The sequence below is a fragment of the Dermacentor variabilis genome, chromosome 5, assembly GCF_050947875.1.
Source record: "Dermacentor variabilis isolate Ectoservices chromosome 5, ASM5094787v1, whole genome shotgun sequence".
NCBI lineage: Eukaryota > Metazoa > Arthropoda > Arachnida > Ixodida > Ixodidae > Dermacentor > Dermacentor variabilis.
This window is the reverse complement of record NC_134572.1, coordinates 40903444-40917068: the sequence shown is the minus strand read 5'-3', so window position 1 is coordinate 40917068 and position 13625 is coordinate 40903444. Positions and strand designations below refer to the sequence as shown.

The 13625-nt window shown below is 43.9% G+C and overlaps 1 protein-coding gene across 7 annotated transcripts in view; it reads right to left on the bottom strand.

Moving 5' to 3' along the window:
• chb (CLIP-associating protein) overlaps positions 1-13625 on the bottom strand; it is a 217110-nt gene that overhangs the window by 19159 nt on the left and 184326 nt on the right. For all 7 annotated transcript variants that reach the window (XM_075692191.1, XM_075692195.1, XM_075692193.1 and 4 more), the window contains 6 exons: positions 11575-11661; positions 10834-10949; positions 8715-9075; positions 7586-7649; positions 7378-7429; positions 1855-1981 (listed from right to left, as the gene is read on the bottom strand). In XM_075692191.1, coding sequence (XP_075548306.1) covers positions 1855-1981; positions 7378-7429; positions 7586-7649; positions 8715-9075; positions 10834-10949; positions 11575-11661 — 807 coding nt within the window. The remainder of the gene's footprint in view (positions 1-1854; positions 1982-7377; positions 7430-7585; positions 7650-8714; positions 9076-10833; positions 10950-11574; positions 11662-13625) is intronic.

The window sequence follows — 13625 nt, the reverse complement described above, 5'->3', positions numbered from 1 at the left end:
CGGAAGTTCAATGCTCGTACAAGTCGCATATCGCGCTTTTGCGCACTGAACATCTGTACTGTCTTGGGCTTCATTGCTGGCATCGTGTGCAGCAAAGAACTAGCGGAAAAAAGAAAAGCTGAGACAATAATCTAACAGATAGCGCAAGGCGATGAGCAGCTTGCAAGCAGGTGTCTGTTGAGGCTGACGATGCAAGGGGCAACGACGACACGAGCGCGGTTGGCGCGGCATCAAAGGGAGCAGCCGCCGGTGCCGGCGCTGCCGCAGCAGCCAATGGTAGGCGCGCTTTAGCTCGCGGGATTTGAATGCGCTGCTCTGGCCAACCAGCGCTCCGCATCACATCGCAGGAAAATGCCAATAGCACCTCAACCGTGCTGACAATGCCATTTTGCAAGGCGGCCAAACAGAGAAAGAATTCACGGTCAAAACGGCACCAAGATGACGCGGGTAGGCCACATGGGCTGGGAATGGCGCGCACGCGAAGTTTGACTTCATTTCGGCATTTTCGCGTGCTTTGTGGGCCACGGTGGCCTCAAAAGTAGCGTTTTTTTTACTTTGCGGTTGAGTTAGTTGCTGATAATTACAGAACAAGTAGTTTATGAGACATACAACCAAAAAATATTGTTTTTCAAAAATAGACTTTTTTGCGGTTTTTTGGTTTTTGAGGGCCACATCCCCCCCTTAAGTGGTGTGTGCCAAGGCATCTACGAGCGAGCCCAGTTAGCGAACGCTGTCACGCGTCTTTGTGGATACGAACCGCCACTTCTAGTGAGTTGTGGCAGGCGCAGACAAATGCAATCTGTCGTTGACATCGAAGTAGCCAAGCCACCGCGTGTGTACGCTGCTACGTTCAAATGGTGTCCTTGACGCGATGGATGTGTGCAGCTACGGTATAGTGCTTAGCAGTCAGGAATGCCCATCGCGCCACCACTATCTTCGAGCATGTTGCAGGAAAGCTCACCACCTATTAACAGAGCGCACGTGGTCTAGGGTGGCGGGGTTTGATATATCCATTTTACGTCCGACCCTGTTCGAAATAAAAAATTTAAGATCCATGCCATTTTCTTGGTGATATAGAAAGTGTTCGATATATGCAATAATACGATATATCCGTGTTTGATATATCGAGGTTTGACTGCATAAACATTCCCTTACTAACTAAACTAACAATCACGGTGTCATAAGCACATGCAAACATGAACACATCTCACTCAATGATAACGGACACATGTCAGAATGCTGGCTTGAAGAAGAGTAGCAGCAGTGGCAAGTGAATTCCCTTTCGTGCTGCCTCTCGCTTCAATGCAAACTAGGTGCGCAAACACAGCGCAGATGACGCCATCAGCCTCCTTTGCCTGCTTAGCCTTTACACCCACCGCAGATTGTCTCCAAGATAGGACGCATGCGACTGTGTCATGTGCTGCCGGAGTACAAGCGGAGACACATGCTACACTGCCCGCACGGAATTTCAGCAGCCTTGTAGCAGCGAGGGGCAGTGGGATCAGCAAGAGTATGCGCGGGCGCGGAAGACGATTTGCAGTTTGAATATATTTTGGTGTGCTGTTCACTTCAGGAGTGTCCCACACCGCTACAAGGCAGCTGAAACGCCATGTGGTCGATGCTCGCTCAATGTTATTAAAAAGTGCAAAGGTGTACATTAGTGAGTGCTGCTCAGTGTGAATGAAAGTGAGTAAGAATACGAGTTATTGTTGGTGAGTACGTGTAAGCATGCGTTGGAGTGTGAAAGTGTGTTGATGAGTGCAAGTAAACATGAAGTATATTGCCCGCAAAACTACTGGCAAGTGTGAGTATCCAATTATTGTGTCGACCTATGCGTATAGGAAACATCCTCACCACTTGTTCTTCGAGATTCTCCACAAGGCACCGTAACACGTTCCTGAAGTTCTCATCCCACAGCTCTGGTGAGCCATCCTTAGTGAGGGGCATGAGCTCTGACAAGGCCTGCTTGCGATGCTCCGTCCTGCAGTGGCAAACAGTGCTGATCAGAACGAAGCCCGAAGATGGCAACACAGACGCGCTTGTGCACTTGCAAAAGTCTTAAGCACAGCCCACTCTTTAGAACAGATAGCATTGTGCTTAGTGAAATAGTGTTCCTGGAGTGCGCATGTCATGATCTTTTATACCAGACGCTTTGTTTTTTGTGCAATTCATGCAGGTAACATGAAAAGATGGCAGTAGTTGGCTTTTAGTGTATCTGACATCACTGACAAGTTATGAGGCATAACTTGCTGCCACTTTTTCAACGCTTTATTGATGAGCGTTGCCCAAAGGCAGCATAACGGAAATTCTTTTTTTTTTCTTGTAGAGTTTCGGTATTGAGTACGAAGTGTCTGGCTAAATGTTACTGGCCAACACTGAATGACTGGCAGCAAGTGTCATTTTTTGGTTTGTAGCAGGAATACAGGAATAGGAAAAACAAGTTTGGCACGCAACTGGCTTTTGAAAGCATGTTCAGAGGAGACATATGCAACATCTCCAGCTGCAGTAGTGTCACACGTGATGTAAAGCAAATGAAATGTACACCCGTGGTTCACATATGACTAGAGCAGTCTGTACAAATTCCCAATGAAGCCATGGGTGATTTGGGGTGCAGCCCACTTCCAGTTTTCTGCCTGGTGTTTCTGTCCTATTGTTGTAGAAGTTTCTGCGAAATATTTTTTTTTTCGGTGATTATGCTTATTCTCAATGTGTTTTGCACATTTACATAGAAAATTTATATCTCATCCTTAAGGGTGCAGCCGGTCCTAGGAGGCCACAAATTGCACAAGAAATCTAACTTTCAAAACTGACATTTCAGAAATGCATAACTATTTGTACTAATCTGTAAAGTACCTCACTTACCAGATCGGAATGAAATTTTTTTTTTGCAGAAGAAAGCTGCATGTATGTGATGTGGTATAATGCACAGATTTAAAGTTATGGCTTCAAAATTTAATTATTTTGCTCTGTTCATGGCTTCACATTTGTATGTTTACGATGCCTGCCCAGTAGTGATGCAAAACTATTGATGGTACTATCTATACTATTGATAGTTGAGTATTTATCTAAATATCATTAATGCAAGATCACACTATGTACACAACACTGAAACATAGTCTTAGCAATGTTTCCCTGCATGTCTCGAACTGTGTGCTATGTATATAGCAGCAACAATTATAGCGCTCTGGCTGGCTGGAGTGCACGCCAGTAATACTAGCTATAATACTTTGATACCATCAATAGTTTCATAGTTAACCTTTAAAATAATATTGATAGCACTATCAATGTTAACATTTAGACTATAAATCCTATCGATAGTCTATTTACCTATAGTTTTAAATCACTATTGACCGTTCACTCCATAATGCACTGGGCGCAGCAGTCTGCTGCAGTGGTGTTAACTTCTAATACATCTTATACAGTCAGCTTCCATTAATTTGACCTTAACTGGACCAATGAAACTGATTGAAATAGTCGGTGGGTAGAATTAAAGGGGCCCTGAACCACCCTTCAGGCTTGGTAAAAAAAATCCACTTTGTGGATAGCATACACTGCTCTGAATATCTCAGCCAAATTTTGCACTCATGTACGGCACGCGAGGCTCACAAGCAGTGTGCAAAGTGACCATTTTCTCAAACACTTTTTTCCAGAGGCCTTCTCTTCACCCATTCACCTAGAGGCCTTCTCTTCACCTCTTTGGGCTGCCTGCGGCTGATCCTTAATATCAGCGGGCAGATTCCCATAGAACACTGCCACTGGCTGATAGTTAAGATCAACCAATAAACACATTTCAATCGGTGCACTTCCTCTTACTGTTGTGTATAACAGTTGATGTAGTGAATGAAACAGGCTGGATTAGAGTGTACTAGAATGTAGGCTGAATGTAGAAAAAATCTGCTTCCATTTCAATAAGGATTATGCACTTCCAAAAAGAAGTATACTATCGTCTGCTCATGCTCGGCTGCACCTGCCCAAGTAGGAATGACACTTAGGCCACAATGCTTGTCGGGGCACTCCTGGCTAGACATGCTCTGCATTGAGCCATTGGACACAGCTCTTAAAAAATGTGCAATCTGGATTTGCCTACTGCACATGCAGGACGAAGGCAGTCTGCACCAGATTCACGACCAGACAGGAGCAAGCAAGTGCGCACTCCAGCCATGCCATAGAGTTGCGCATGGCTGCGTCTGCTGCGTAGCGTAAATACTGTGGCTGCCGCAGGATGCCACGATGAGCCCTCTCGCCATAATGGCACTGCCACTCTACTGCCACAGGCATGGCCCCGCTCCTTCAGAGCAGAAGATGTTGAGGGCGAATGGGAAACTTAATTATTCCACTCCTATGTACACTGCTCATACTAGGTCTTTTTGAAAGATTATTTCGACAATATAATCCTGGAAGGTAGCGTACTCGTTCCAAGGCATTTTGGAGGCTTAAAAAAAAGGGACGATTGTTCAGGGCCTCTTTAAACAAGATGCAGAAAAATGTCAGTACACTGCTGATTGATTTAGCATCATTTGTCTAATTCTAACACGCCCCCGAACCAAACTTCCATGCATCCAATGTAAAAAATAATGTAGAGATAACACTAAAGCTCCCAAACAAAGTAGAAATCCAGTGAGCACCCAATTTCTTAGCAGGGAAAATGGAAAAGGGTCTAAATTATGTGTTGCACAGTCATGGCTCTTTTTTTTTTTAAATTGGCTTCGCCGTAATGCACCCGTGTTGCACGGAAAAGCATACTAACACCGCGAAGTGGTTTTTGGCCTATTTATTTTGGAAAAGAAAACGCCATGTTAGAATCAGGAAGACACCATAATTAGAAATTGTAAGCTACTGTTGCTTGAAAATCTTCCTAGCACAGGCTGCAATAGTCGTTTTCGTCAGGAGATGGACATGTGTTCAACACATTCCCCGAAGCTCTGCGGAGACAGATACCATAGGAGTCGGGCATGGTGCATGCCGACTGGTCTAGTTCGAATTATCCACTGAAGGCCAATTTTAGTATCAAAATAACAACAGTGTGACCCTACAGAAACACATGGGTGTCGGCTCCGACCTGCGGTCGGGATCAAATCAACCAAGAAGTCGAACTGGGTGATTGCGAGTCGAACTGATCGTATTGGTGAATTGGTGATTGGAATTGGAATTGGTGATCGTATTGGTGAACAGCAACCTATTGTTGCTGGAGCATGGACAACTTTTGCAGGGCACTGTTCGTTTGCTTCTGCATGAGTTGTGATGAAGGGAAGTTGACATGACTCCAACTATGTGTCAAACTGTGACCAACTACCGAGAAAGTGTCTCCTTCTAAGTGAGCTCTAGCTTTCGTTTCACTGGGCAGACATTGAAAAAAACAACAACAACAACAACAACAACAACAACAGGAGAAGGCTGTGTCTAATCATAATAGACAGCTGGCTTCGGTAATTGAAGCATATTAGCCTCGTGGAATCCAAAGACAGAGGCACATAAGAAGGTGGAGGCATTAAGTGATGAACAGTAATATTAAATAAGATGTGAAAACGAAGTTCACTTCATTTTAAAAGAGTTCATTTAGCAAGAGTAGGGTACTTTCAAACTGGCAGTAGGTTTATTCGAACTGACACTATGGTCCCATCAAAGTTATGTGCATTCCATGGAATGGGTGAAAAAGTCCGGTAATTCAAATGCGCAAGCATTTGCGACAGTTAATTCGAGCATATTGCACTCCGGCAATGCTCTCAGCAGCACGCCAAATCAAGCGGCTGCGCCTCCGGCCTGCATTTTTCTGATGCCGCCATAGAGGAAGAGCTTAGGAGAGACCCCTCAATGCCGCGCAAAGGAAAAAAAAAAAAAAATACCCATGGCAAAAATTTGTGTGCAGGCGCGTGCAGGCATGTATAAATGATTACTTCTGTTAGTGATGGCTGTCCTGTACAGCCAACAACCAATTTTCCAGACACCTAATTTTTCAGACATTCCTGATAATTCGGATGTCTTCGTGAAACTGCCATGTACACCATAGAGTCAATGTATAAGAACGTCTAAAATTACAGATGCAAAAAACCTTCGCCGTCCGATTTTCCGGACTTTATGTCTTGACCGCAAGTCCGAAACAGCATTAATCGAAGCCATCACCACCGCCTTTTTGATTATATCGCTGCCTTGGGCCAGCGCATTCACACGCAGATTCGCTGGCAGCCATAGCCACACTGCGGCAATGCTAGGCCTAGCTACTTCGACGTTCACTACCAAGCTTCTTGCTATTCGGTGCAGTGTTTTTCATTGAAACAATTCACCGCTGTTAGCAATGGCGCCGACTCCGCCTTTGTAATCCTTGCCAATGGCTTCGGAGCGAGGGAAGCATAGCGCATTGCAGAATGCAGATTCCCGAAGTCAGCTTCGCCCCAATACAGCATTGTTATGCGGTGAAGCATACCAAAAGTTACAAAGAGGCAATTGTCACGGGACATGGCATTTCCTTTAATTATACATGCGTGCACCCGCCGTCTCCTACCACTGTACGAGCACCAATACATCTAACAAGTGTAGTGGCAGGCCTTTAGAGCTGTTTCGGACGTTCCTGTGATGATTTGAGCCCTTGGGGGCAGTAAAAGGCATGCGCTAATTTTTTCGGACCGCCCAATTTTTCAGACATTGACCAATTTGTAAATGTGTGCGAATATATCGGCTGGAACTTCCCCCTCATGTGTTAGCTCAGTGGACATGCGCCACTACAGGCAAGTCCTCTGTTCAGTTAGCCTCCTTTAATTCAAGCTTCCTTTAATTTGAACAAATTATTGGGCTCGTTCAATTTTGAATTATCGAGGCTCCCATGGGAGCCGAAACGTTAACCATACCAAATTTTTTTTTGTGATTGGTGTTTTGTTTTATTTTACCAAGTTGATTGTAAGCAATGAAAACACATCCAGCACATATGGAAAAGAAGTATGAAAAACTTGATTTACCGAACATGACAGACCAAAAGAAGGCAGTCATAGCCACAATAGATGTAGCACTGACAGAGCCGATTCCCAAGAAAATTATTCTCTGCAGCTTTAATAACTTTTCTTGTCTGGTTGGAATGCTTAGGAATGTTTCTGGAATGGCGCAGTGGTGTACAAGCAGCCCAACCAGACGACTACATCCAATCATGCTTGGGTATAAACTTCACCCTGCCCACCAATAAAATTTAGTTGGAAGTTAACGAGTGCGCCTGTTTCATCACGTTATTGTTCCCTAGTTTGTGCACAAAACATGCCGTCATGGAATTCTAACGGAGTGTCCAAGTAAACACCTCTATTAAATGGAAATAAATGCAATTCAATAAAACATAGCAAACCACCATGTAATGTGAAATTTGAACTACAATACTTTAAGTTCAACAATGCATACCTGCTGTTGGGGTTTTGAAGTATGGCGAAGATGTTGTTGAGGGTGTCTTGTTCTGAAAGAAACAAAGTTCATTCTTTCAAACGTTGCCCTGCACATGATCATCATCGGAGGAAGAATTGAGAAACCAAAGCGATTAACAAATCTACATAGCTGGGCAGCCAGGTACAAATCTAGAGAGAACTGAAAGCATAAATTCGCAGCGTCATACCATTTTTGCCGACACCCCCATCTAGTGATGTCCGCCTGATTCGATGCATACCAGTTTCACCATCCTGCCAAAACAAAAGAATATGACTGGTCAATACATCTTATTGTGACTACCTGTAAGTAGTTAGAAGTACTATTGTAACAGTATCTGTGGGGAATAAAAGTATAATACACAAGCATCTTCCTTTTATCTCACCATGCACACAAACCAGTATTGCCTACATGTCAATTGAAAAATTAATCTACACACAACAAGGGTGTATAAACACTAACCACAAAAGCTTTACCAGCATTTAGCAGCATAAAAATATTTCTTTAAGCATTTATTATGCTACAAAAACAGTACCTCTAACACTGCACAGCCAAAGGGAGCACTCACAATGGCCCTGCCCTAGCGCTCTTGTGTCTGCTACAAGTTCAAACAGATAAAAAGGATCGCACATGAATGTTGGAAACAGTGTCAAAATATTTTCTCTAATGAATTTCTCACTGCTTTATGCCTATGAGCCATTAGCACAAACAGGCGGCCATACATGAGATGACAGAATCGATGCAGCAGCTCACTTGATGGAAAACGACAGACACCGATAAGAAACATGCACAGGAAATGCAGGAGAGTAGAGGCTCTCGACCACTGTGCATGAAGTTGCGAGCGTTCCACAAAGTAAACAGTCGAACTCCCCTACAACAGAGTCTCATTCAGCGTGAAAATACTCTAGTTATAAGTTATATTTGCTACGAGCCTATATTCATCCATGATTTAGATTACTTCGTTATATCTGATAATTCAATATGTCCGTGCTGATTATATTGAGGTTCAACTGTATAGCTGGCAGCGATGCTCGTTTCAAGTTAAAGTACTACATTGTAGGGTCTTACAAGCCAAAACCAGGTTCTAATTATGAGGCACGCTGTAGTGAGGGATTCTAGGTTAATTTTGAACCTCTGGGGTTCTCTTTAACATGCATCTAAGTTTAAGAACCACACACCTTCTTGCATTCCACCCCTACTGAATCTGCGTCCTCGAGTTCAGCAGAAGAATGCCATAGCCAGTAAACTACTGTGCTGGGTAGCAATGCTCACTTCGTGGATTCTTGCAATTGAGCTCGCATTCTTTCAGCGGCACTTACATAATCCCAGCTCGCCATGCGCTTGACAGGCGAGGCCTCCCGGCTGCCGGTCAGGCGCTGCTGCTGCGAGAAAGTGCACGGCTCCTCCCAGTTCTGGGGTGCCAGCCGCTGCCTGAAGCTTCCCCCTCCCAATGGTGGCAGCAACAGCTCGGCGCCTCTGGAGGAAGGGGTTGCACCAGAGTCCACCAGGTCCATCCCCCGGCCCGGGTCCAACGCCAGTCGGTGGATCTGGGCCGTGGTGCGGCGCAGCAGCGAGCTGTACAGCTCATCCGGGTTCAGATTTTCAGTGTTGTCCTCCTCCTCTTCCAGTGAACGCTGCAGTGGCGTGCTTGATCGGCTCCCACTGCTCCGGCTGCCCCTGCTGTGGATATGCACGAACACGTACTAGTTGCAACGTAGTAGTGTTGAACATCAACACAAAGACACATCAGATATGAATGTATGTTTATTATATTTGGTATTAGCTATAAGCCTACTGGTTGACATCAGCAGAATAAAATGAAAGAAACTCAAGTGCGATATCTCTGATGAACCAGCAAAGGCTCTCCTGGAGATTATGATGGCCTGTCGATAGCTTGCGCTGACATGTTGCACACGGACAATGCTAAATTACCAACATGTGCTTTGCATGGCCAGTAATGTGCAACTGTGTGATCAGTGTGATCACATAAACAAGTAAATTGATTGGCATATGAGCTATGACAAGTTGTGGACAATTTCTGAACAGATCAGGTTCCACGACTAATAAATCTCAGAGCAAAGCAATATTTGCATTCATTCCCATTGTAATCTGGCTGCCATTGCTGACAATAAAAACCGCAGCTTTGACAACAAAACTGCAAATATGAACACAATAACAAGACTGAACAGGTGAAGTGCAAACTGTCAACTAGCATTTATTTGAAAACACATGGAAGAAAAAAAAAATGAATTCATGAAGAAGGCAGTCATAAATGTGGACCACGTGACATCGTAATCAATTGCATCTAAGAAAATCCACCTGTTGCCTTGTCAAGCTCATAGAAGAGTTCTGACGCTTGCCTGCAGTTCAGAATAGCATGACGATCTTCCCAGAATTCAAGTGTCAGTTAAAACGGACTTAAACATGCATCTGGTGCAGTGCGCTGCCAAACTTCCTGGGGCAGTAATGAGGCTGCATGCATGCATGCGTTTCCCCAAGTCTGTACTTCAAACAGTGTCTTGTCTGTCCCAAATAGCCTATTTGTCACTAGAGTGACACTACCTTTTGCACCACATTTTCAGTGCATTCCATGGCTTGAGATGCGGTGAATGCCACAGCATTGCCTTTTGCTCCCGTCTGTCGTGCATTTGTTCACCTCTCTGCACAGATTTCTTTGTTTGGCGACGAGAATACAACTCGGATGCCACACTTGCCAACCAGTTTCTTTAGTCTGTGGGACAACCTGTCTGTACGGGGAAGGGCTACAGGCCAGTTCTTGCTTTTTCCCATTACTCACTTACTTTTTGTTAGTTTTTTACTTTGGACGTTCGTCACTCACTTTTTGCAATATGTTGTTACAAATCGCGACTAAAGTTTCAGAAGTGAGGCACTTCGGATATTACGAACTTCAGATAAAACAAGCTTTTTTTGTCAGATTATGTCGGATGTAACAAGAGTCGACTGCATCAAATGGACGCAAATATTGTGAGACTGGCCAAATAATAAACTGGAACGAATTCGTATATATTCATATAGTGGCTGGAAACTACTGAGCAGAAGTTATCTGCCCCATGCGATCACTCAGGAACCAGTGCCCCTGTGCAACAAACGAAACTATACTGCAGCAGAATCATTTGAAAGTCTTCACATCCATCGTTCTCTCTATCTCAAGATTCCACTAAGTGTTGCTGTCTATTATATATCTCAAAGAAACAAATATTTGACAACTTCGAGTATTAATACTTTATTCAAATGGCAGAAACTATTCAATTTGTATTCAAAATTTAGAATTTTTGCACACACTTAGCTGCCCCTAGAGTAGGCCGCAGTTGCAGTTATGTAGATGAGGCCGTTTGGGCACAGTGCAGTAATAGAATGGGCATTTGAACCACCTTTTTAAAGGATGCTTTACTCGTGCCTTGGCAGAGCTGTACTTACTTTGGTGTACTGCTGATGGGAGAATGGACATGTGCCGTGATAGGACTAGGTGTTCGCAGCTCACTGTCATCAGTACGACCACGCATGTAGGACTGAATCAGACCCATAGCAAGAGCCTGTGCAGAAGAAAATAAGTGCCACATCAATTACAACTTGTAACATCGCCAAACATAGTCACCTGTCCTGTGTACAAGGTGACAAGCACCTCAAGCTTAGCACAATACAGGAAAAGTGAGAGGAAAGACAAATGTTCAGAAACTTGGCTACACATCACATATAATCTCACAGCAGACTAAAAATTGTTACTGCATTTACGCCGCCATTGTTAACACAAGAAATTTGTGAAGCTTAGTACAATGTGCAGGTTACATTTAAATTCTGTCCTTGGAGAAGCTCCTTAATCATCTGCATGGCACCACCACGAAGCTGCTGAAGTGTGGAAACACTTGACTGCAATGCACTGCTCCATGCTGCAACAGCTTGCAGCAGGAAGAGCTTAATGACAACTGAACATAAAGAGCAAACTTTTCTTTTTGATAAACATTTTGTGGGGATGTGTAAACATTTTAGGGGTGCATGCAGTTAACTGCATGGATTTGGGCAGATATGTTTCCTCCTTTCCAAGAATGCAAGGTTGGGCCTATGTGTGTGAATGAATGAGCTGTTGCTGAGAGTTGAAGAAGAAGAAAAGGATGAGGTAATAAAAAGACAGCATATAGAGTGACATGCAAAACTGTTTACCTGGTTGTCAGGGTCAAGTCTGCTGAGTAACCCATTGATTTCTGCTGGCCTCAGCTTGAATATGGACACAATAACTTCCTGGGCATGCTGTGAAGAGAGGCATCAGGTAAATTACAACATGTAACTGCTGGTAGTTCTTGCATTGCACTGTCTAAAACTAAAGCACATGGAATATTGTCTGAAAGAACAATGTCCATAGTGACTGCATTCTACTGCATAAAGGCTTAGCCAAAAGCTAACGAAAGCTTGCTTCAGAAATCGCTACCCAAGTAATCATGGAACAAAAATAGGAGTGCCTTGTCTGTTGCAGATAGTATTGTAAAATATTAAATGCCAGTTGACTCAGATAACTACTGATTGATTGATTGGATTTAATGTTCCAAAGCAACACTGCTGCTACAAAGGACACCATAGTGGGGTGGCTCCAAATTGATTTAGTTCTCTAACATGCACCTAAATCTAACCACATAAGATTTTTTGCTTTTTGCCCCGATTAATATGTGGCTGCTGCAGTCAGAAATTGAACCTGCGACCCTGAGCTCAACACCAGAACACCATAGAAACCGAGCCACCACAGCAAGTGTCAGCTCGATACTAATGTGTAACATAGGCATCGCAAATGTATGCCTGTATGTTTTTGCGGTGGTTTTATTTCTAATTGTTCGTACTTGCAAACATTTTCTATTATTTTTCTTTGTAAAAATGTTGACTTACGACTTTCCGAAGAAATGACATTCAACTGTTATACCGCTTGCTTGAAATGTTAAGAGCTTGAAATTTTTAAGGTAATGTAGTGTAAATATCTTTACTGGTAATGTTTAATGAGCAGAAACAGATCAGTAACTGTGTAATAGTTGCTAGTACTAGTTATTAGCCAGTATGTGCTGAAGAACTTCATTACTGCTTTAAAGAACATGTTGCAATTGCGGTATTCACGTCCACCTGTGCTCAGTACATCAGACTTGATGGAAATCTTGAGAAAGTAACTGCATTGAGCGGAAAAGGTCCACATACCTGTTTTACCACAACTAAGCATACAGCACTTGTGGGTGAGCAGGCAGACCGTAAAACCTCTTTAAAACGCACCCGCTTAAAACAGTAGTTTCATTTGAGAAGCAGTAAAGCCAAATCCCTGACTCAGAGGCCATTGAACATAATGCGTTTTGTAACCGCATAAACCATACCAGCTTATTGTATACGTATCAGTTAACACGTAGCATTTCCACTTTTCGAAGCTAAATCACGGCGGTACGTCGGCCCGGCGGAGCAACCAGCCTCAGAAATTCGATCGGCTACCAAGCGCAAATGCAGAGGGCATTTAGAGGGGTGAAGCCACATTAACATCAACATCATTTCGGGGCCTTCCAAGAGTAGGAGAGCGTTATGGCCCATGTTGTGGCGTCGTGCAAACTAGGTCAAAAACCGGGTGCTCAGCATATCAGAAAAATTGGACATTGTTTGTGCTACTGAATGTGGCACGAAGAAGTCGGTACTGGCCCGCGAGAGGGATCTACCGTTGACTACGGTGTGTGGCATTCGGAATGCGAAGGAGAAATTGCTCGGCAGTGCTGCTGCGACCACGAAAATTCGGCGGCTACTAGGTTCAACTTTTCAATCGTTGCCTCTGTTATTGCCAAAGTGTCACCTAACGACAGTGGCAGATGATGTGCATTACGTCAGCTTCATGCAGGTATTTACTGAGAAGGGGCTGGCGGAAAAGCTAGCTCGTAACTTAGGCGAGTTTGAGGCCGCCGTCGTCACTGCTAGCCCACCGCAGCATCAAACGAAGATAACAGAGTTTTGTCTGCATGTTTTGCACTCTTTCATCACGCTCTCTCATAGTTCCATTTTTGACAGGTAAGTGGGCGACCTCACGTCATTTTGGTTAAGCAGTCCTATCGCTTAGTACATACTTTTTCCGAGCTCCGGCCAACTATGCTTTAACAAGGTTTCACTGTATAACGAGTGTCGCATAAGTAGGAGTATAAATAGGAGCACGTGTTTAGCTGTTCCATGAAAAGTGCTGACTGATTTCCATGTTCAAGTCTTGC